This window comes from Platalea leucorodia (assembly GCF_965183815.1).
Source record: "Platalea leucorodia genome assembly, chromosome: 1".
Classification (NCBI taxonomy): Eukaryota; Metazoa; Chordata; class Aves; order Pelecaniformes; family Threskiornithidae; genus Platalea; species Platalea leucorodia.
The window spans coordinates 66,671,128-66,695,758 of NC_138823.1; the positions used below are offsets into that span (position 1 = coordinate 66,671,128).

General features: G+C 43.5%; 1 protein-coding gene across 1 annotated transcript in view; it reads left to right on the top strand.

Moving 5' to 3' along the window:
• The window catches only part of SEC61B (SEC61 translocon subunit beta), a 43,442-nt gene extending 21,337 nt beyond the window's left edge, over positions 1-22,105 (top strand). The window contains exons 4-5 of the mRNA XM_082315006.1: positions 19,709-19,803; positions 21,113-22,105. Coding sequence (XP_082171132.1) covers positions 19,709-19,803; positions 21,113-21,192 — 175 coding nt within the window. The 3' untranslated portion in view covers positions 21,193-22,105. The remainder of the gene's footprint in view (positions 1-19,708; positions 19,804-21,112) is intronic.
• The last annotated feature ends 2,526 nt before the right edge of the window (positions 22,106-24,631 follow it).

The following is a 24,631-nucleotide window of genomic DNA, read 5'->3' on the forward strand; positions in this document are numbered from 1 at the left end:
GACCCCCTAAACAGCTTGTGTGTCCAAAATCTTACCTGAGTTTTATTTCCAGCTATGTTGTTTGATCCAAAAAATTTATTATTTACTAACCCTGTCCTGCTTCTGAAAAACAAGTCATTAGTCTGTGCTTTTACTGATGGAGGGTCTTAGGGTGTTGTGGCATTAGACTCTGGCCCCTATTCCTTTTGTAGTATTTTCACAAAGGCTGAACTTTTGAGAAGTTCTCAACCTGCAGCTTAAGTTTACCAGAGAGGAGAATAAAACAGGTTGTTTTACTGGTAGTTTTTATTGTGTGTAAAGCAAGGATTGTAAAAATTAGAGTGAAAGAGAGACACCACATTCATGATTTCAGCCTACAACCCGTACCCATTCACACGTTTTATACTGTAAGAAAACTCAGAGGAGAAGGGGAAAAAAAAACCTAAGGGGAAAAAAAAGACATATGAAATGAAGGAGAGATGGCACTCAGAATCCAGTACGTCTGACAGAAGAAATACCCCCCAGAGCCAGAAAATTGTCATCAGGTAGCAATGATATCAGTCTAGAGCTCCTTCCAGCTTTGGATCACGAGGCTCATCAGCAGAGCTCCCCATACACAGCACCCCTTCACAGTCACTCGTCAATCAAACAACTCTGAAAATAAAGACCACATGTCATCAAATTTGTGGAATTCTTCCCTTCCTGTTTATGCAAGAACTGCCAGATCACTTATGTTGCTGCACCAGCTTTCTGTCCTCAGAGAGGCGGGTGATTTTATTTTCCTAGTGTCAGAGTCGATCAGTCCTTTTGCTTCTGGTGTGAAACTTAAATGTTGTTGTTATAAGACAATTTCACACTGCACAGGATACCTGGGACCTTTGTAGGAATGCAAAGGTAATAGCTTTGAAAGTTTATTTTTTCACCTCTATAAAGCTCCTCTGCCACCTTGGATGGGGAGGGTCAGAAGGATGGATCCAAAATACCACGTGTGCTGATGCAAAAGCCTTCGTATGTGTTTGTTGGATTCAAGTGCTGGAACTGGCAGATCGCTCCGAACAGGGCAGCGTGTCATTGTGTGAAGGCCATAGCAGCAAAGTATACAGGCACATACAAATAGATGGAGTCAGGACTCAAAGGCTGTATCTGCATGCTAAATAAAGTGGGCTAGGGACTGCTCTCTGGTCCTGGGTCCAACAGGGATGGCTGAGATCTTGTTCATAAAGCTAGACTCTCTTAACCCATCCTCCCCATCAGAGAGGCTGGGTGCATCCGGCATGGCTGCTGGCCTGCATTGGCTCCTGAAACATTACTAGAGATCAGCAATGACATTTGGCCTGGGCCAAAGCTGTGCTAGAAACCATGCTGATGCTTTCATGGCAAGCCTGATTGCTTGTCCATGCTCAGGCCTGTGTCCACACCCTGTTCAGTTAACTTGGATAGATACTGTCAGAGGTTCCCATGCCCATGTCGTGCTGGAATGCCAGGTACGGGACAAAACAGTCCTATTTCAGTGAATTGTTACCTATATGTAACTCACTCCTACTCAACCTACATCTTCAGAGGAGCCATAAGAAGTAGAGATCACTCCTTGTAATAACCAGCGCTCTTTCCTCTAATGGAGCTGCATAGATAAGGAAAAGGTTGAAATTTATATTAAAAACATTAAAATAATAGCAGTACTTCTGCTGGCAGTTTTCCCAGCACACCATATGTCGACCTTTTCTGGTCAATGTAAAAACCGCGATCAACTGTTGTTGGATTAGTGTTTCACCTCAGATGTATCACCCCATGCTTTGCTTTCTCACCGATGCCACCCTGCCACCCTTCCCAAGTGACTTCAGGCTCCCTTCGCGTGACTTTTGCTCGCGGCTGTTCCCAGTGTGTGTTCTCAGAGAAGCCGTCGCAGGCTCGGGCAGCACAGCCTGCATGTTCCCCAAAGCCAGGATTTCATTCAGTCCTACACATGCCTGGGCCTGGGCCCTGTTTCTCCAGTGTTGCTTGTCCAACCTTAGAATGTTCTTTGCAAAGCTTTTTTTTGTTGACTCAGAGGTTTCTTTCTTTGATTATCAGAGGAATATCCCCTTCCTCTTCCACACCTGTCTGTGTTTTCATTCTCTTTTTCCCACAAGATGAATTTCTGAGGGTTCTCCACCCTCCTGGCCCATGAGGACAACCTGATGCCTGTTCTTTGCTGGCCTTTGCTCCATATGCCAAAAATGAAGGCTTTGTATATTTTTAACATTCTTCCATAGCATTAATTCTTTATATCCAATATGAATTATTGGCAGATTAACAGCAATCTGGAAAAGCAGATGGTGCTTTCCAGACCTCCCTCCTCCTTTCCTGTCATGGTTGAAAGGAAACTAACATTAATGCAGCCCCAGCCTTCAGTGAGAGCACAGGCCTACTCAGCGTGTCAGGCTGCCAGATCTTTACGTACAGCTTTATCTCATGTACATATTTCCTATTTCTTCTGGATATAGGAAGAAATCTCCAATATATATCAGTATTTTTATACTGTGCCAAAATTTTATCCATAGTTACAGATGCAAGAATATAAAACCACCATATAACTACATCCATGTATAATCACATAAATATATATCGGTGGCTCTGCATTTGTACTTCTAAATACATGGATGTGTGTTCACAGAAATATATATGTATGTATGTGCATACAAGATACATCAGGTGCTTATCTGTACTTCCTAAATCCATTGGGCATCAATATTGACCTGTTTCTCTGTGGAAACTCTGAAATTTAGGTCTGATTGAAAGTTGTTAGCATGGCTTGGAATGGCAGACATCCACCAACTACTAATTAATCAATCACAGACATCTCCTCTGGCTAGAAACAGATGCTTCTATCACCTTCTCTACACGGTTGCACTGTGTCCCACCTTTATGCTTGCATCGTGTTTGGCACCTTTTCAGTCTTTCTCTGCTGGACAACTTTCTTCAAAGATTTCATGTCAAGAAAATTCATCATGCTAGTTGAACGTGTGCCTTTTCCCTGTACTGGCAATATTTGGCACCATTTATACTCTTAACAATGGATAAGAACTAGTTTGGATGTGTACCAATACACCTCAAGCTCTTTCCTCAAGCTTCTTCCAACATTCATTTTTTAACCACTCTTTCATTCCTTGGGAGGTAAGGTTAGTATGAAATTCACTGAAAACAGCGGAAACTGGTAGCAAATAATATATATGCACTGACACACAGAGGTTTCAGTCTGAAACATGCAACCTCTTTTTGGCAGATGCTTTCCCTTTGTCTTCAGTAGTCTATTTTTGACCATCTTTCCTCCCAGCCTAAAATTAATAAAGTTAGTCACCAGAGGCAGTGAAATTATTCTTTATTCTTTGTCCTTTTGTTTACTAATAGCCTGTGCTGTTCCTTATTGTGTTACCTTAAGAAGGGTTTTGATGGAAACCTTCTCAAGACAGAAGGGATCCCACAGCACTGGGAGTCAATGAAGCCTGTGGTGCCCTCTTAACTTCTTACTTCTGCACCGCTTACAATATTTATTTTTTCTTTTTTTTTTGAAGAATAGTGTTTAGTCGCTTGGTCACAGCTTCCCTACATTGAATGGCAATGAATATAGCATCAATGAGTACGGTATCTTTGGTGGTAAGCAGTGCAGGGAGAGAACATCAACTGGGACGTGATGGAATTTTGTGAGGTTTTGGTGTGTTTTACTTTGGTTTAGTTTCTTTGTTTGTTTCGTTTGTGACATTTTGGACGTTTGGGAACTAACAAGTATACTCCACGCAAATCTTGAAAAATAACTGTGTTTTCCCCCATCCATGCCCAAGTGCCATCTCATTTAAGATCAAGCTTATTAATGTCAAGTTTACCAAGAGAATTTGGAGCCCCATGATGGAAAGTAAAATTTATTTATTACTACTGGCTTCTGGTATCATTTCAGACTGTTTCATGCTCATCATATAAACATCCCCTTGCATTTACTCAGCTATATACTTATACTCCAAAAGGAGTAGCATATGGTGTGAAAACCAGATGCCCCTGCCCACATAAAAGCTCTATACATTTGTTTGAATGTAGTCAGGAAACAGTCACGATCTTCTTCCCACTCTCAGAGGAGTCAGCTGAATGCAGCCAAGCCCCTGTTTAGCTTTCAGTGACTGCTGGTGTTGCCTAGGCTCTCCTGGGGGGGGAATGGGATGGGCTGTCTCGTCTCAGGGGAATGTTTCACCATGCTCCTCTGAACTTCCCATGCTTTGTGTGTTAATTCTCTCTACTGACATAGTCTTCCTCTTCCCCTCAAAGGCTGTCTAGGTTCCTCCACAGAAACTTTCTACGTCATTCCTCTCCAGCATCTGGCTCTCTATCTCATTCTTTGCATCTGTGGAACAGTTAATATCATCAGGGACCTCCTTCCCAGTTGTGCCCTATACGCGGCTTTGGCCTCTGTTTCCAGAGGCCAGGTTTGCATCCTGCCTAAAAACTGCCTTTAATTCCTCATCTTTTTAAATTAGTCCGCCAAATGAGAACCTGTCACAAAGCCTGTAAGAAGTCACAACTTTCACTTCTGTTGCATCTTCACTTCTGACCATTCTTTGTTCGGAGGTCAATATTTATGTCAGCCATTAATTTGTTATAGACTCCCTTCAGCTGCCTTGCTCCTGCAATTTTCTTGCATGTGCAATTGTAACAGAACACGATGCTCTGAACACCAACACAGGTCCCTTCCATGTGGCATAAAGTCTTTGGCATGCTTTGCCGTGAGATGATGGGTTTGTTGTCCGTGTGAAGCAGAGGTCTGGTTCCATGCTCTGCTAGTGACCTGCCATGTGGGGGCAGAACAGCTCCACCAAGGAACATGAAATGAGTTCTCCCAAAGGGAGCCGGTGGCTCTGCGGCTCATCTCTCCACAGGAGCAGATACTCCACTGAGGAAACCTGCAGGATAAACCGAGTTCCCTAGAAGCCCCTTAGGTTCAGGTTAGTCTCATCAGTCTTGTGTTGTCCTCCTGCACATTTGCAATAGCTGATTCGGCTGCTCTTACTATAGCTCCAAGACATAGGAAGCCCACAATCGTGAGAAATTTCATACCTTCTGCTTCACCTGAGTTGTCACACAAGCCAAATTCAGCTCTGAATATTTAGTGAAGATCAGAACGACCCAACAGTACACATGCCTACTGTGTGCTGGAAGCATCATTGCATAGCCTGGGTCAAGTGTGACACCAGTGGGAACTCCATATGCAGAGGAACTGCATGGCATGCAGAAGGGGTCTCCAGTGTATGGACCTCTGCATCTCCCATGTACACTCCAGTTGTAAGATGTGTAGAGGCATGGCTTTCTAGTAGGACCTATATTATTTTAATATTCTACTTTCTTCAAGAATTCTAGGCATGGACAGTAAATCTTTAAAGGCATTGGGGTATTTTTAGTGATGCTATTCTGAAAGTCTTCCCTGCAGAAATTGCAAATACTATTTTAAAAAGTCTCTACAGCTCTAAGTCATATGAGTCACTAAAAAGGGTTTATATCTTCCTTTTTAGATTTAAAAAGAGTTTTTTTCTCCAGTAGATTCTTACTTTGCTCTCCCAGAAAAACTGATGGGTTTGTTCTTTCAGTCAGGCTAAAAGGTGTTGTTGAAGGCCCTTTGATATGTTTTCCTTATGTACATCAGATGATGCAGGTCATGAATGGACAGCACTGTGACTGATGTTTGACTTCAAAATACCATTTGGTAATGGGCTTGGACTGCCATTCCTGTCCTGTTGGCAAAGCCACACTTATTTCATGCCGCTTGTTTCTTCTTTGTTGCATGGAACATGCCATTAAAGGCCAGAATTCAAGCAAAGAATCTTTATATCTTTGATCTTTTATAAAAAGTGAACATATAAGCAGAGAGGTTTATGTGGGGGTGGGGGCGAGGACCCCTGCTCTCCCCTCCACTTCCACCTACAAAGGAGCTTCCCTTCTGAACTGAGTAACAGTATATTTCTGGTAACACCTGAATTTCAGTCCTCTGTATCCTGGTCTGGAAAAACTTCTCGCTGAAATTGGTGAAAACTGCTAAAAAATTATTTTTTCCAAAACCTGCAAAAAATAGTGCAAAACCTTTAAAAATAGATAAGTTAAATCCAATTCCTTAAATCCCTGATGGAAGAAATCTTATTACCTTCAACACTATTATATACAGGACAAAGCCTGTAAGGCTTTGCCGAGTGATTGGAAAAGGCAAATTAATGACAGCACTTGAAATTACCTGTAATTATCAGTGACACTGGGTCAGCATCATTGCAATGACAGTCTCACAGAGTGGTGACTCTGACTGATTCGGAATTTATACAAAACTGCAAAACAAAACGTGACCTCCACATTCAGTATTAAGGTATCTCTGGAGCATTGAAGCATCTGAATTCACAATCTACTTTGTAGCTGCTTTCATCTTTTGAAGAGCAGTTAAATTCTGAAGCAAAGGGTCCCAAGCGTTTTCCTGGTCAAAATCACGTCTCCTTTCCCATTCATATTTACTCGGGCCTCTCCCTTCACTGTCACTGTCACACAATGTCTCTGCAGCAGCTATAACAACTGCTTATATGGAAAAGTAATAATAGGAAGGCGTTTAATGAATTTTAAGCTGACTTTAATGTAATTTAGCAGCTGAAAACAAGGAGAAGAGCCAGCACTGTGTGACCTGCCAGCTCTCTATGGATTGTAAAGTGGTCAATGTAGCACAGATTTCAGCACTGCTCTCCAGGGTATGCTGGCGATGTTTCTTTTCTCCAGCTACATTCCTGATTTCAATTAAATCAGAGTCTGAAGTACTCTTTCTGATATAGTTAATACCTTCCAATAAATGCTTCTGGCTTCCTTTCTCCCCAGACGCTGTCCTTCCTCACACTTCTTCGCTGAGTGAGTGAAGCAGACATCACCTGAAAACCAAAGATGTTCTTTTTAGAGAGACTAGAACCAAAGTTTTGTCTTGAGAAAGCAAGGAAGAAAAAAATAGTCCTTTGATTACTTAGCAATAATTCCTCCATCCCTGGGGAACCTCTCCAAATCTTTCCTTTGTTCCTTCACTGTTACTATTTCAATATTAGGTCTGCAGTGTTGGGTTTTTTTACTCTTTCTATAACTATAAAGGAATTTCCAACATAAAGCCACTCATCAAACTATACAGCTGAAGTTTTTGGTTTGCAGGGAACAAGCATACCTTGACGTTCTTTTCTCTTTATTTTCCACTAAGTATATGAACCAAATTGTTAACACATTGACCCAATGCCTTTGAGGCATTATAAAGCTCTTTATGACAGCCTACAATTAGTATTATATAGTTTCTTTTGAAGGAGGCTTGCAACAGGTGTCCTGGCTTTCTGCTCCTTGCTTCCGTCCCCTCCAGTTCAATGAACAATACGCAGTTTAATGCCATTAAGATCAGCCCTGTTTCCGATTCACACGTGTCTGTACTAGGACATGGGAGGACACTACAGCTGTTTACTAAGCTGGGCAAAGGACTGCATTTGCCTTCATTTTTTCAAAACTTCATTTTGATACAAATTCATTTTTGCTGTTTTCAGCTGTTTTGACCTTTAAAAAACCACAAAAACAACCAACCGCAACCCCCCCCATCACACTATTGTGATGAGCTCCACAAGCAGCTCTTTGTGGTGGTCCCACTACTGAGATCCACAACAGCACAGATTGTTGTGCTGATGGTCTCTGGAGCCATTCAGCTGCTTAGAGCTTTGCAGAAACCATCCCAGAGAAGATGGTGGCCTTCTGACAGTTTCCTTTGCTTGTTATGGAAGGGTTGTGGAGACTACTTCAGGTTCATTTGGCTGGATTCCAGTCTAATCCTTTGTTGCACTTTGACATTCTCATTTTTCCTGTTTGGGTTGATGACCAACTGTGATAACCTTGTGGCTGCTGAATCACAATCAACAACCAGTATGTCCGTGGCCGTGTGCAGCAGATAGCTGTAGTTCTGGGGACCTGACTGCTGAAGACTACTATATCTCCAAGGGCGTTCAGGCAATTGCAGATTTTACTAGCTGAACATTTAAGGTAGGGTGAGGATGCCTGTACCTCCTGGCCTTTGGAGATTTTGGCACAAGTGCCAGCAGCTGTTGCAATCATAGCCATGCAGTTGGGCTACTCACAACCATATGGCAAAGGTTGCTCAGGACGTCTTAGCACTGTAAACCAAACTTAGTGGTGCTACCCCCAAAGTGAGATGCTGGGGCAGGACCCATACTGTGGGAAAGAAGAAGGTAGGGAAAGGAGCTAGTTCAGAGAGAGAGGGGAGAGCCTGGGGAATGCAACTTGTTGCTGCTGTTAAATGGGATGAGTGAGAGTGAAGACCCCAGCTGAAACCTCTGTCCACTCGTTGGTGTCAGGAGCTGCATTAACCTGCCTCTCTGCAGCTCCAGCGTATTCAGAGCAGATGTCAGGGCTGTGCTTGTTATCAACCTGCTGCCCAAGGCAGCTGCATCCTCTGTGCTTAGCATTGGCCCTGCTGTGCATGAAGGTGGAAGGCAAGCGGGCAGAGGTGCCCCAGTCCCCAAAGACAAGATACATGAAGGCCATTGAGCCCTGACCTCTCACTTCTATCCCTTCACTGCACTTCCCTGGATAATTTTGCAAGCTGTAAAGTCTCAGGCTGCAGATAAACAACATTTAAGTTGGGACCACTGCTGAATATCCCTCCTCAGTTACATATTCCTGTCACTTCTCTTATGGTGTCTCTGGCACGCCTACACAGTGAGTAGATCAGAAAACTGACCACGTAACAGAAGTGAACCTTTTTGGATCACCAGTAAAGCAGAGGAACGTGGGAGCTAATGCCAGGGAGGAGGCTGGGATGTACAGCTGGGGTGAGACCACGCGGGAGTGTGTTGCACAGCAGCAGACTCAGATCAGCAAGAGTATTTGGTTTACTAACTTCTGCTCAGGCAGCTCTTTTTGGGGTCTGGACCTAGCTTTGCTTTGGAGGTTTTGGGTACAATGTGGATTATTTCTGGTAGAGAATTTCGTGTTTTCAAATCAGACCACTGTCATCACAGAACAAATGCATTTGTAGTTATTGTCACTGAAACAAAAAGGGTTATTTGTGATGAAGAGCAATGTTATGACACTTGTCTGAAAAACAAAAAAAAAAAAAACCCAAAAAACCAAAACCCCAAACCATAACATTTCCTCCCCCTTTGCCCTTTGCAATTTGACCCTATCTCCCCTGACATTTCCCGTAAGCACGAGCTTTAGAGATCGTAGAATCATAGAATTGTTAAGGTTGGAAATCATTCCAGTTTTCAAAAAAAAAAACCACCCAGACATGTTGACAAATTCAGTGATCAGTATAATTAGTACCTATAGCTGGAAAAGAGCTTGATGCATACAAAAATCCTTGTGATTCTGATAAATACACATGCACATGCAAGTTCCCTGAGACACTGAAAACCCCACATGCAATTTTTGAGAACAATTAATTTCAAAATCCGTAAACACATATGTACTTACACCGTCTTGTACTATTACCCCAGTTTTGAAATATTCAGTTAATAGATAGGTTCTTTTCTTAACTATATACTAAATTGTGAGCATCATGTTCTAGAAGTAGTTCTTATTAATATGAAATATGAAAAAAGAGAATGTTTGACTAAGTCTGAGGGTTCCTGAGGAAAGGTGTCTGTACTTGTCAGGGCTAGAAGAGCCTAAAACCATTGCTCAGAGCCCCGAGCTGAGGTGTGAAATGCATCACTAAGTGCTGGGGGATTCATAGTTACTTGCTGACCACAGTGTGAGTGGGCAGGCTTGTGAGCTTTTCTGAAGGGAGGCATGATGCTTCAATGTGCCTAGTAATTACATTATGAGTTCTAATTGATGTAAGCAGTAAAGAGAGAGTGCCTCATGGCATGGAAAAAAAGACTGGCAGATACCTCTGGAAAAAAAGACTGGCGGATACCTCCAGTCGTTTGCTGTGCTTCGGTAAGAGATTGTCCAAGTGAACATCTCTCCATTCAATCACATTTTCCACTGGAAATTCCTCTTTCCTTTGCATATCTTGCAACATATGAGACTCTCTGTGGGCTCATTTGAATAGGTTGCCACACAGGTACATCAGATGAAACCACAGGCTGTAGCCTCAAAAGGAGCGGAAATACTATTTTAAAGATCTTGTCTCTTTCTGAGAGTCAGGCTGGCACTGTCTGTTGCTTTCCTGCTTTTACATGTGCTTGCCAAAAAGAAGCTCTACTCTTTAAGGACTCAAAAAAACCCAACTAAATAAATAAAAATCGCTCTCTAGGCCTGAAAATGTTTTAAGCCAAAATGTGCTGTGGTTGTGCTGCACCTTCAGAAAATCCAAGGTCATTTCAAGAAATCCTGCATGTAAGGAGGCTGGAGCAATATTTAAACGCTAAGGTGTGTCATAGGTCTAATTACTGTATCTGTCTCTGCATAACGGTGTCAACTCTGTGTGAGTAATTGGGGCAGGAGCTGGTGTCTAAAATCCCCTTTCAGACCCTAGTTTAGCAGCATCACACAGGTGAGGAATCTGTGACAGCGTGGGAAACATGACTCACATTGGTAGTGATCGTTGAGATTAGACTAGAGAACAAACCTTCTTCTAGCTAGAGTGCTGGATGGTGACAGCAGGATCTATATGGCATTTGGCTCTGTCGTTTGCCAGCTCAATAAATCACCTTTTGGGGCCTCTGGTTCCCCACCTGTAAAATCCTGGGCAGGAAAGAGTGGCACAGCATTGTTCATCTTGGCAAGAGCAAAGAAGAAGAGCTCTATGCAGAAGCCACCTACTACCAGAATTGTGTCCTTGATTATTATTCCTCACGATGAAGACTAAGGAGAAAACTGAGTCGAAAAGATGCTCCTTTTAGGCAACATAGGGAGGGAAGAGAGCTTGAGAGACAGACAGATGAGAGTCAGCCATGGCTGTGACAGTGAATTCAATCACCAGGTTTGCTTTAATGTTGCTCCTTGAAGAACTGTGTTTTAATAGACATTTTACATTAGAGATACCAGCTGCACTTGGCATAAAATCTGAACTGTGCCATACTTAGAGTGGAAGCTTGTAAGAAGTGAATTAAAATCTCACTATTGTTTTACTGCTTATTGGGTCTGAGAAATGCCCTTCATAAAAATAATGACCCAGGATGTGGTGGTTCAGCTAGATGGGGATGATTTCTTCCTCACCACCTGAATCCAGCACAGCAGCCAGCTGGACAAGTAGACTTGGCTGCTGGCATAAGCAGGCACCAGTATATGTGAGCAGAGCAGCTGGAGAACACATGTTCAGTCAGGAGTCGCATGCATCGTCCTGTAATTCAGGCGCTTTGTTGTGACAGGCTATTTCTGGGCATAGCAGGTCATTACTGGCTTAATAAGAGCTACCTCCGAAGGTGGCAAATGCCCTCTCCTGTCCCTGACTCCGGCAGTATTGGCAGGGAGAAAGACTTGGAGTAGAAGGCAAAGGTGAGCATGGGAGGAGGGGTTCAAGAAGAGCCGTCACTTCATGAACGCTGCCGGCCTTCTCGAGGGCGCGCTTACAGTCTATGGCCTCCTAAATCTTGAAAAGCACGCCTCCCAAGTGGCACAGGGTGAGGAGAAGTCAGTATGCAGCATCTGCTTTCACCCTCTGGAGACCAGAGAGTTGTTAATTCCTTTGAATATTCTTTAGAGGGTATTAATTGCTCTTCATCAATAACTACTAGGGTATTCTGTTGGAAGATTAACACAGAAACTTCGGTGTCTTTATCTGGTTTTGTCCTCTTAGGTCTCATAGAAAGGACTGTAGAATGTAATCAGTGTAAGTAAAGGATATTTTTAAATTCATTTTTGGCTTCAGTGCAACAGTGGCATAATTATTGCACATAATTTTGCAATGAATTTTTGAGTAAAAGTAATATAATTACAGTCTATTCACTCTTCTTGATCACCTACAGGTCTATCTTCCATTCATTTGAATGGATTCAAAATTAACTGGTTTTCCTGTTCCTAATAATGATAAATGACCGTAACTAGATCACAGAGTTTTGCTTACATTTGTAAACGATGCTAAATTGTTTTGAGTGTTTTAAGGTGCGTTCATCTTTTTCAAGTTTGATGAATTGCAAATTATGAGTACTGGGAACCTGTTACTCCTCTTTTCCTGCCCCCCGGCCCCAGCACTCATCCCAGTTATATTATGTTACACTATTAAAAAGATGATTGTTACACTAATGCCAGTGAGGATAGGAACTCAAGTGTGTGAAATACAATTGTAGAAGGGAAGCTTAGCCCTAAAGAGCTGAAATACTAGTTAATAGGATGATAGGAAGAGGTGATGTAGAAAAGATGGAGAAGAAAGTGAAAACAGAGCAGTAATATTTTGTGTAGCACTGTCTTACACAAAATGTATGATACGAAGACTTCTGGTGGGAGGTCTTCTGAAACATATATAAACTATGTGTTAGATCCTGACTGGAGTGCTCTCATGACTGAGTGCAGGCTGTTTAGGGAGGATCAGCGGGATTGCTGTGCTCTCTGTAAAGGTGCTCCTTGACTTTGCAGAGCTCTAGTAGAAATCCAAGGATGTGTCTGTCAAAAGTCAAGGTCTAAGGGCAGAGTGACACTGAAGATGCTGTGGTGGGGTCTGACCAAAACTCCTTGAACAAGATGTAGAGGGTGAGGCTTTCTGCAGACAATTACAGAAGCCTCCTGGGAGACTCCAGAAGTCTTCATGGGAGATTTCAGCTATCCAGATAGGTATTGCTAGGCTTGCACCATGTAAGAGACCCAGCAAGTCCCTCAAGTCTGTTGCTGACAGTTTATAATGCAAATGGTAGAGCGGCTGTACTTGACCTGCTGCTTGCAAAGTGGGAAGAACTGGCAGAAAGTATGGCAGAAGTGGCAACTTGGGCTGCAGTGACTATGAGATGATTGAGTTCAAGGTATAGAGGAAGGCTGGGAAGAGAAGCAGCAGAATTAGGACCTCAGACTTAATAGAGCAGAGTTTGGCCTAGTTAGGGAATTTGTACACAGAATTCCTAGGGAAGCTGCCAAAGGGGAACAGGGCACAGGAGAGCTGGCTGATTTAAAAAAAAAAAAAACAAAACAAAACCAGAAACAGGCAAAAACAAGCAAAAAAAATTTACTGAGTGGTGAGGAACAATCTGCCTCATTGTGCAGGATGGGCTTTCAGCAGAAGGCTCTCCTGACTAAGCGCAGAGTGGCATGGTGAGCCAGTAATGCAACCAAATAGCATGCAAGAATTGAAAAGATGAATGTACAACAAAGGAAGAGTATAAATAAAGATACTGTTTGAGCACTTTTTGACAAAAATGAGTAACGTCAAGGCCCAGCTGGAAGTAAGATGAGGAGAGGGCATTAAGGGTAACAAGAAGGGATTCTACAGGAACACTTATTACAAAAGAAGTTCAAAGAGCGTGTAGGCCCACCGATGAATGGGAGAGAACAACATAGTGGCAAAAATTACAAAACAGGGTCCCCAATGTCTTTTTTGCATCAGATAAAGCCTACTCCCAGCTTCATACATACCAGCACCATTTGTTATAGAGGGTAGCCTACAGGGAAGGAGCAATGAGTTAGAGACAACTACAACTGGATGTATTCAGGTCCATAGGGCTTGATGACATTCATCTGACGATACTGAAAGAGTTACCTGCTGTCTATCATCTGTGAAAAATCAGGGTGATCTGCAGAGGTCCCTGAAGACTGGAAAAAGGCTAAAAGCTAAAAGGCCTGTCTTTCATAAAGGCAAAAAGGAGAATTCAGGGAACAATATGACAGTTACTGTCACCTCAATCACTGAAAAAGAACATCTTCTTGAAATTCATTTTCAAACATAGCAAAGACAAGAAGGCAGTGGCCTGTATGAGGAGGCAGATGGCACCGTTAGCAAATTTGCAGACTGTGTTAAGTGGGGGGGAGTGATTGACACACAGAATGGCAGAGCTTTAGTCCAGAGGAATCTTCAGAAAGTTGAAGATTGGGACAACAGAAATTTCATGAGATTAAGCAAGAAGAAATGCAAGTTTCTGCATTCAGAGCAGAGAAACTCCAGCATTGGTACAAAGTGGTAATGGGCTAAGCAGCAGCCTGGCTGGAAAGGACCTCAGGGTTATGGTGAACTGGTTGAACCATGTATGGTTGAGCCAAAAGTCATTGTAAAGTAAACCGCACGCTGGCTAGAAGGAGCATACCCAGCAGATCAAGCAAAGTTGTTGTTCTCATCCACCTTTACTTGGCACCAGTGAGGCCATACCTGGAATCATGCATCCTGTACTGGCCCTCCTTCCTTCCCCCAGTTCAAAGGAGGCTGTAAAGAAGCTGGAGGGAGTCCAGCAGAGCACTGCGAGGGTCGTGAAGGACCAAGAGCACAAGCAGAGGTTGAGGGATTACTCTGGTGAAGAGGAGGCTGTAGGGTGATCTTAACAACAGCCTACAGCAACTGGAGGGGGAATAGCAGCGGCAACAGAGCTAAACTCTACCGTTTAGTAGCAGACAATATGACAAGGAGCAACAGCCAAGAACTGCAGTGGGGAGGTTCAGGTTGGACGGCTGGGAAAACCCATGAAGAGGGGTAGGGCAGCCCTGGAACATGTTACTGAGAGAGACTGTGCAATCTTCACCCTGGGAAGTTTTCAAGAGTTGGCCAGACAAACCACAGCTGATGGGAACTAGTGTGGGTGATACCCATGGTATCAAGCAGGAGGATGGACTAAATGATCTCCACAGGTCCTTTTCAAGAAACTTTTCTATGATTCTATGATAAAGACCATCTGTAAGTAATAGGAGATACCTGTGTGATTGCACAGATGCAGAGCCAAGTATTATCAAGATGAGACAGGCTTCTGGGTCAGGGCAAGAGCAAAAATCTCTAGGAATGTTTTTAATGATGTTGCATTTTTCTTTTACATGTGTCCTGACAAAGGAATGGTCATGTTTTTCTGCCTCCAGGAAATGTTTCCTGAAACACTGCTCTTCCTCTTCCTGATAGCCACTGAGCAGAGAGTTCATTCTATTTCCCAGTATTAGTCCATGTATCTTGTCTGTCTACACGTTCCTCTCATACTTCTTCAAGGAGTTTGAAGTCACTTCTGCTGAACTTTTCTTTGTTATGCACTTGTAAAATCATTTGGTACCTGAGTCATGACTCCTGAAACTTTTTCTTGATTTTGGTCCTTGGGTGTCTTTATTGGGTTTGGTTGGGTTTTGTTGCTGTTATTGGTTTTAACAACCTTTATCCTAGATCATACAACTGCAATGAGCATAACTTTTATAAAAGTTTAATTTGTTGTCTTCTCATTTACTCGGCTTCGGTCTCCTCCGTATTAGGGAGTACACAGTTCCGGTCCTTCCACAAAAACAAAAGAAAAGAAAGCCAAGCCAGATTTGCCAAAACAACTTGCTTCAGCCAATGTGTTGCTCCTCTGAGCTCTCAGAGGAGAGCAGGGTGTAGTGGAGACACCAGGATTGTACGTTTTTGAGGGCTGTGAGAGAGGAGGAGCATGAAAGTAGGTGCAGAATAGCTATCAAACTCACTGAGATTTTATAAATATTCCCTCCACATTTCAACATAAACCTGAAACGGTTCAATATAGTTGCAAGTGCTTGCTGTGCTGAAACTAGGCTGTGGCCTCCCCAGTCTCCAGACAGTGCCTTTTGCAAGGGAGTGTGTGTGGGACTTTCTCAGGCTTTCCAGTTGCGTCTGTTCTGTCTTGTATTAATAGTCACTGAACCACAGAAAGACTGACTTGGCTTCCTTCATATTCTTGTTGTGAATCAGGCAGAGCTGGGACTTGTGTCTGATTCTCTCACATGCCACGTGAATTTACTTCACAAGCAAGTTACTAGCTATCCTGGCATTCCTTTCTTCCTAGTTTTGACCAAAATTCATGGCTCTCCTTGTTGATACTGCCTTATTTTCCCCCAAAGTTTGTATTTGACTAATTAACATTTTCTAACAATGACAAAAATATTCAGCAGATAATTGCCCATCAACCTCTGAAGACAACAAAGAAACTGCAACGTAGGGCATCCCGTTCAAGAGATCCAAAGGTTTGTGATTTCAGCTTTTAATTTCACAGTAACTTCTTGAGGTACACTGACTTCTCAAATGTCTTTTAGAGTTTGCTGGACTTTACCTTTAACTAGGTCTTTGTAAGTACATTTTTCTGTAGCCACACAACTAGGAATCCTAGCAGCTTCATTGGTCTGGTTATTTATATACAAAAGGAGCAAAGACAGCTGATGAGTGATAGGACTCAATAGGCTGAAGCAAGGAAAGAAATGGAGAGTGTTGTGTGTGTGTGCACGCCTGAGAGGGGAAAGATGTTGATGCAATGGTGAAATGAACATAAAAGATTGGAAAAGTTGGTTTTTGCTTGTTGTCTGTCTTTCCACCTGTCCCCCTTTCCCCAGTGTGCCTTTGTTAATAAACAGCACTCTTTCTTTGAATTCAACTTCCAAAAGTTGTATACAGTTTTCTGGGACTGACTTGGACCTTTGCTGGGATTATGTATATTATTATTACCTAGACTTTTCAGTTATATTTGGTGGTTTCCATTCCTTTGTGTCATTGTTACATTATCTTCCTTGTTTTTCCTTTTGTTATGTGCTAGTTCATATTTGAATGCCTCCTCCTCTGTCAGGTGCCATCTGATTCTGTCCTCTCTGATCTTTTTATTTTTACATATTTCTCCAACTTCACCTGCTTTTGATTGGCTATGAGCTCGATCATTGCTCTTGTGAATTAGTTTCTCTTAATGATTTGAGATTTTACTACCATGTTCAGGTTTTTCAGCTGCACATTTTGGTTTTACTTTGATACTACTTCTCCACTTTCCATTACTATCCCTAAACAGTATGATCTGTAGTGATTTCTGTGATTCAGATACAGAATAAATATTGCTGTCAGTGAAACCGAAAGCAACCGTAGGGGTGTATTAGAGGAAAAAGAGCTGGCCCTTAGTTTCTGCATGTATGTCCTGTAGTAGTCTAAGTGGTGGAAGGAGAAGAGGCTGTTAAACAGCAGCTACACGGCAGTAGCTCCCTTCACTGTGTGAGACTGAGCCCAAGTATGTCAGTAAGTTCTTACCTACTCAAGCAGTCTCTCATTGCCTCCAGAAGAAAGCAGCAGGGCAGAGTTTTAATTGTGTTTGGCTGCTCCTTTGAGGTTGCATGCGGACCATCAGTGGGCTTTGCACACTACAGATTGGAAATCTCTGGTTTAGAAGAGCTGGCAGAGGAGCACTGTAAATTTTGAACTGAAGTTGCCTAAGGAGCTGTTCTTGGTTCAGCATTGCTCAAGACCTTTATCAACAATTTGGAAGGAAATGTATAATCGTCATATAGATGCAGATGATATAAATTGTGACCCAGTAGGTGGATGCCAGCATTTAAGACCTTCAGGCACTGAGTTCAGTCTGTTTTGCTCAGAAGAGGAGGATTGTTCAAACCACTTCTCATACCACTCTTTTAAGTGCAAATGATGAAATATATAGTTTGGCATTTCCCCCTCCGTCTATACTGTTCTCCTGGAGATCAGGCTACTTCCATACAGTGCTATTTTATGAAGGCAAGGGTTGGGTTAATTTTGTGAGATCTAACAGATTGTAAGTAACAGAAGTTCACTCTCCGCAGGTGCCAGGGGGCACTGATATGCAGCCAATACATCTGGGGTTGTGGACCTTTCCCTTCCCTTCCCTTCCCTTCCCTTCCCTTCCCTTCCCTTCCCTTCCCTTCCCTTCCCTTCCCTTCCCTTCCCTTCCCTTCCCTTCCCTTCCCTTCCCTTCCCTTCCCTTCCCTTCCCTTCCCTTCCCTAGCTAGTGTTGCTTGTGATTTAGCAACACACATGCACACACACACACAAATTCTCACGGAGTCAGTGCTGCGGCAGCACACAGCAGAGCAGGAGGGCAGGATGCTGTTCACACTCTCTTCTTTCGCTTATATATTATAACACACACAGCCAAGTGTGTTTTTAGTTCAGTGACTTCCTAGAAATTAAAACCCTCTAGTTCTGGTAACAGCTCACCTATGGCAAATGTGATTAGGGCTGATTCCACATAAGTAAATTAATATTAAATGCCGAGGTGTGGAAGGAAAAATGTAGAAGTAATGAAGTTGTGATCCAGCAGTATAGATATAGCCCATGAAGCACTTCTTTATCATGTGGATCAAGCAGCTTAGTACATTTTCTAAAATTAGATCTTTCAGAAGGTTCACCTGTGTTTGCTGTCAAGTTTTGTTTGCACAAGCAGAGATTGCTGGTGGCACAGTGGTGTTATCCTACCAGGGAAATGTTCAGGTGAGCTCTGCAAAGGATTCTTGCATTTCCTCACATTGACTTACACCTAGGGAGTTCTCTAGTTTGGTGGGCAATTTCAGCTAGAAGGAGATCTTTAAGGGAGTTTGTGTCTTCTTTGGCAAACACAGAAGACAATGTGTCCCTTTGAAGGAAGAGTACTGTCTAAACAAATGGATGAGAATTTAAAGCCTTATGAGGACAGAAGAGTTAAGTGTAAAGAAGACAGAGCACCCCTTCCCTTCTTTTCCCTTCCCTTTCTTCCCCTTCCCCTTCTCCTTCCCCTTCCCCTTCCCCTTCCCCTTTCTTCCCCTTCCCCTTCCCCTCATTGTAATCAGGCAGACATTCCCTAATAAGATGGAGAAAACATTTCTGCTCTTGTAGTGCTACTCCCATCCATTTGCCTTCTTACAACACCCAATCTGACATTCAGAGTTACACCCATAAAAAGGAAAAGTTTAATACCTCTTTACCTCAGTTTGACTGTGTCTTTGCTGGTGTCTGCCCTTATTGCTAAAAAGAAGTAAATATGTTAATAAGGTGTTAGTGTGCATCTACACTGGGCACAAATTTGAGTTTTGCTCAAGGTTAGTTAAAAAGGATGGGTTACCTCTAACGTAGTCACTATCTCTTTCCAAGTGGAAGGATGCCCAACAAATCTTTGCTTTCTGAAGTTCAGTCTCTCTTTTGTTTTATTTTTGCACTGCTCAGTTTAATGAGGCTCTGATATAATCCCGAGTTCCACTAAAGTATTAATGCCATTTTTGTCAAGAAAATCAAACAATAAAGCGAGATCCAGCCTTAGAGAAGCCAAGGGATTTGAGTGAGCTTTATATCTTTCCTGAATAATCGCCACACACCTGAATGTATATTTTAAAATAAAATATCACATCATTAAATGAGAGTTCTGGGATGTACTTCAGGAGCATTCTGGTATATACGCTGAAGCTGGCATTGAATCTCTAACTTCTTTTCAAGGTGGTGTGTGCAAAATCAAAATATTAATATATTTGTGTGAATAATGCCAGCAATTATTACAAGCCCACCTTTTGTTGAACTGCGCAGTCACTTTGTGAATCAAATGTAAAATCTGGGTTTAGTCAGGAGATTTTGCCAAACATTGTATTAGTTGTAACTGCTTGCCATCTTGTAATGTTTAGAAACTATAAAACTCGTGAGACACACACCACGTTAGTCAGGACCACTTACAAAATCCGCTGTCACTGCACAGTCTGAGCAACCAGCTCCTTTTTTGACTACCTGGGATTGCACCAAACTTTTCTCTTTAGCAGATGGTACGGTAGTCATGACACTGAGGAAACACCAAGAAACAAATTAGCCATGAAGAGAAGAGCAGATAAAAATATTTCCTTTTGGTAACATTTTCCAAGCTTTTCTTGCTCTTATTTCTCTGCATACATACAGGCACAGGCACGCAGGTAGGCACCACTCTCCGTGTCCAGTGGTCTGCGGCCAAGCTTGCTCCAAGACAAGCATCTGGCATTTGCTGCGTTCTGCAGGTGGGTCGTGAGCGACACACACGCGGTGCAGCTGTCTGTGTCTGGCACTCAGGTGATTATTTGTTTGCTAATCAACCAGCAGTTCCATTAGTTGAGTTGGAGGTTAGGAGAGGGTGATTAAATATACAGAAAGAGAGGCTGTTATGTAGTTGTGGGTGAAATGCTGGGTGGTAATTACAAGAGATGTAAGGATTGTTATTGTAACTGGGGCTGTAGCAAAAATTAAATCTATCTATTCAAACTGCTTGTCACTGAATATCCAATGGCAGTTCCCTAAAGCAGAACAAAAAACCAAACCCACTCTGTTCTGCAAGGAGAATAAAGAGGTATCTCCATGTTTGCATTACAAAGCTGCGGTCACCTGCGAAAATGATCAGATTTCAAACTAAATCAAATATGCAGTTTCTCACAACCGCTTGCAAAGGACGTCAAGAGTTATGTGTGAAAAGAGAAGGAGTGAAATCTGATAGCTTTGTGCTGCTCAGTTCAATTAGTTTAGCTAGCTGACCAAAATTGCAGGTGTTAATTCTGCAGCTGCCAGTTGGGTCTAATCAATCTGCAGGTTTTATCTGATGCTTAGTGTAGCTCAGCTGGCCGAACGACAGGCTTAATACCTAGCAGAAAGGGATGGTCACCTGCTAGGATGTGATTTGTTGCTGTATTTTATGCAACTTGTAATAAAATTTAACTCCATATAATTTTTAATTTATTGTGGTTTTATAGGAGCATTTAACCTATACAGAATGAGGAAAAAATCCTCAAATGATTTTAAAATGTCAGCATTTTGTCGTTAAAATACACAGGGTGACATCCTGAGGTCATTGGTTTTGACCTCTGCAGTAATGGAATAGCGTCGTTAATTTTGAGTAAAATGCTCCTGTGCTGTGGGCTGGAGCGTGTAACGTAACGGGGGTGGGCTGAGGGCACTGGGCGTATTTGGCCCAGAGAAGAAAACGGTAAGGGGACATCTAATTGCTGTCCTCAATCGTCTAAAGAGGGGTTACAGGGAAGACAGAGCCAGACTCCTCTCCATGTTGCTCAGCGAAAGGACAAGGGGCAATGGTCACAAGATGCAGCAAGGGAAGGTTCTGACTGTAGGAAGGAAATTCTTCACCAGGAGACTTGGTGAAACACTGGAACAGATCTCTCTGAAACATTGCATAGCCTCCGTCCACAGAGACATTGAAAACTTGCAAGGTGCTTTGGTCTGCCTTGAAGCTAGCCCTGCCTTGAGTAGGTGGTGAAAGTGGAGACTTCCAGAGAGCCCTTCCAGCTGAAATCTTCTTGACTTTCTGCATTGCTGTTCTAGGTTGCACCTGGCTGCCTGCCCTGCTCTCCCCTCCGTTCTTTCAGAAGGAGATGGAGCTCATCCTCACCTCAGGATCCTGAAAGAAAATCAGAAAGGACAGCGGAAAAAGCTGGCTTTGAAAAAGAAGCTTATAAGAAGTGATTGTGGCTTTGTTAATTTACTGTTTCTAATTGGAAGCTTACGAGGAGTATGGTTTTGCTTTCTAGTGGTTAGCCAGCTGACTCATGCACCATCACTTGTCCACACAGGACAAACTGCAGAGAGTTATGCTCGAGACACCTCGTGGGCTTCATCATATCTGGTTATTCAGTAGGGGCTGTGAACAAATAACAGGCTCAAAACCACTATTTGGTTTAAGTTAACGAATTCCAGAGTTTTTGCTAAATAAACAGCACTCGTCCCTTGGGTGCTTTTAAAAGCAAGAAGGCATCTCGGAAGCAGGGAGAGCCCGTGGAAGCAGAGGTTAGCTGTCCCCTCCGTTTCCTTACCGAGTCCTGCCTTCAGCCAGGCACTGCAGTGCAGGGGGTCACTGGGACCCAGGGGAGGTTTCGTTGGCCACAAAGGAGGCAAGACTTGAGGGACACAGGTGTATTTGTGGATGTGTGTCTTGGTGAGCTCTGTGAAGTTGTTGGTGGAGTTAATCCTGGCAGGACTGAGGAGTGAGTGGGGTGGCATTAGACAGTCTTAGACAGAGAATGGCGTTTTGTCTACTCCGTGAAGACCATTTTATCGCACATGTCAGAGCCGGGCGAACTTCGGACGCTGGTTCCCCCAGCATATCCACTGTCTGCTATATTTTCTGCGCTGCTGTGGGTGCGTATGTGCAAAATGATGGTGCATTGGCCATCTTAACATACCCTGCCTTTTGCAAGGGAATGCATGAAGCGCAGGCATTCCTGGACTCGCACACAGCCTGCCTAGTCCTGGAGCTGCTGGTGTCTGGGGAGATACTACACGCAGGTTTCCTACAAACTTGCCTGTCACAACACTGCAAATAAGCCAAATCCCAGTTCCTCTTGGGCACTTTCAAAATTAGTATGTTAGGTATACATGGGGGAACTGCAGGACTTTTAAAAGACAGAAAAGGGACTGCACAGTTGTGTTTTCATGTCATAGGCCCTGGTCAGACCTTGCTTTCTGGCTTTCTCTACTTTTCTCACGAAGGATAAGACAAGCCATCTCCTATGGTCACAGGCTGTGACTCCCAGCCCAAATTGCCCTGTCCTAGGATACGTGCTTGGGCTGTTCACTTGAAGTCAGAAACTGCTGTGTATCACTGACTCCGGACGCATGCCTCTAAAGAAAAGGGAATAAGATAGTCCTGGCAGGTGCCCTGGACCTCTGGAAGAAATTGGGGGATTGCGTTGCTTCTGCTGGGAACTGGTTTTTTTTTCCCTAGGCCCTGGGACTGGGTGATCGCTGTATTTAGTGGAGGCCCATTTCATGAGACACATTTGCAAACTTGCCTTGAACTATCTGAAAATCTATTTCCCTGTGAGGGCCCAGGATCTCACGTGTTCAAAACACCTGCTGCGCAAGACCTCTCTTTTTTCTGTTCAAGCACACTCTTTTTAGAAAAGGGGCATTTTGGCCCTCAGTCATTGGCAAAGAGGTGATGGATTGAGTGCCCCCTGCCCCAGGCCCAGCATGCCTGCGTGTGATCAGCTAGATCTGCTTTTGGGTGATCTTAGATAGCGCTCAGTAAGGCAGGACCCCTTTGTAGGGCTTCATGGTGAGGTTATAGGGTGACCATGGCGCATTTGCCTTGAGGATATGATGACTAAAGGGCCTTGATGATGGACCCCTTCCCTTCTGGTGAGCTTTGGAGACTGACTTCATTCCAGAGAGCTGGTCTCCACCTCAGGAGGGATTTGGGATGCCTGAAGGCCTTCAGTGTGGACACCGGTAGGTTCCTCCACTTTGGGGCACCATGAGTCAGTCTTAGGAGTGATCCAGCAAGGCCCCGTAGATGCGGCCACCACTGTCCTTTCAAGGTTATGTGCATAGCTCTGGAAACCTCTTCCCCCGCACAGTTCTTCTGCCTGTTTCCCAGGCTTTTGCAGCTTGCAAAGGGTTAAAGGGGTTTCTCTGCACAGGGCTAATCTGCTTGGGAGGCAGGGCAGATTTAGGAGGGGTACTAGTGGGGCTCCAACCCTTCTGCCTAGCTGCTGTGCAGCCCCCCAGGTTTACACAGCGCCTGCGGTCACTGCGCACTGGGATAAGGCGGGAGCTCTCAAACTGCACCGTCCCCTCCCGGAGCACAAAGAGCGGCTCTCCCTGCACGCACCTTCATTTAATGAGCAGTGACTTCCCCCCGTAGACAAGCCCTTCGGCTGCAGCAAGCAGCCATTCGCTATTCTGTGTTTATAGGGTGCCTGGCAGGGCCTCGCTTTAGGTTGGTACTTAGGCAGTATTGTAGTAAATTATAAAAGATCCTCTCTTTGATGCCTTGTAGGAGAAGGCACTGGGCCTGATTTCCCCCTGCCTTGTTCCTTGTGTTGTGATTCACACAAGTCGCTATAAACTGCTGCCATGCTGATTTGGTAACCACTTTGCCACAGGTATGAATTACAACCCTAGGAGCGCAGCAGTGGGGGAATGAGGCCAACCATCTCTAAAGGTCAAAGGAGCATTCATCACACCGCCAAGTCTACTGTGGCTTCATTGTGACTTCGCATCAATCAACATGCTGTTGTTGTTAAAGAATTTTAAATCGATACAAAATAAATAAATAAATAAAAAGCCACACTTTCCTTTTCTGCTTCTTTGTTCTGCCCAGAAACGTCTTGTTGTCCTCTGGTCTTCTCAAACAATGTTTCTGGATGTACAGGTTACAGATATATGTGTATTTAGCCAGAAGTGGAGTGTAAAGGGATGGTTCTCAGCCAGACTAAAATAGAAGGGAGCAGCAGTTAAAAACAATCGCTGTAACTATGACTTCCTCAAACAGCATGGCTCTGATGTCAGATACCGGGAAAGAGGAAGCAACGGTTAGCATGCATGATGGTTTAACCAAAGGTGCAATTTGTTCCAGCTTTCTGATGAAAGGCTCTCCCCTGTAAAAAGGAAATACGAGCGGAGCAAGCAGAGTGCTGTTAGAGATCCCCAGCTGTACAGAAGTAAATGAGGAGCAGATTCGGTCACCCTCAGCTGCCCGACACCGACTGCGAGAGCACATGCTTGCTCAGTTCTCTCCTTATGTGCCTCTGCTTTCATCTGGAGAGAGCCCGCCCCCCCACCCCAAAACCCAGAAACTCCTACTTGACAAGGTTAAATTACAGTTCCTTAAAAAACAACCAAAACAAACTGAAATAAAGTAAAAGCCAAGATTATGCTATGTTTGACAAGCGTATCAGGATTTTTGTCTGCTGCTTGTGTTTGGATTAAAGCATTAAGTTTCCTTTGGTCAACTTGTTAGTAAGTTTGAGCAGCTTACAATTGCTGGTTTCTGGGTATGCTGTATATATCTGAGAAAGCTGATCGTGAATCAGTGCCACATTAAAATACGCCTTTAAAGTT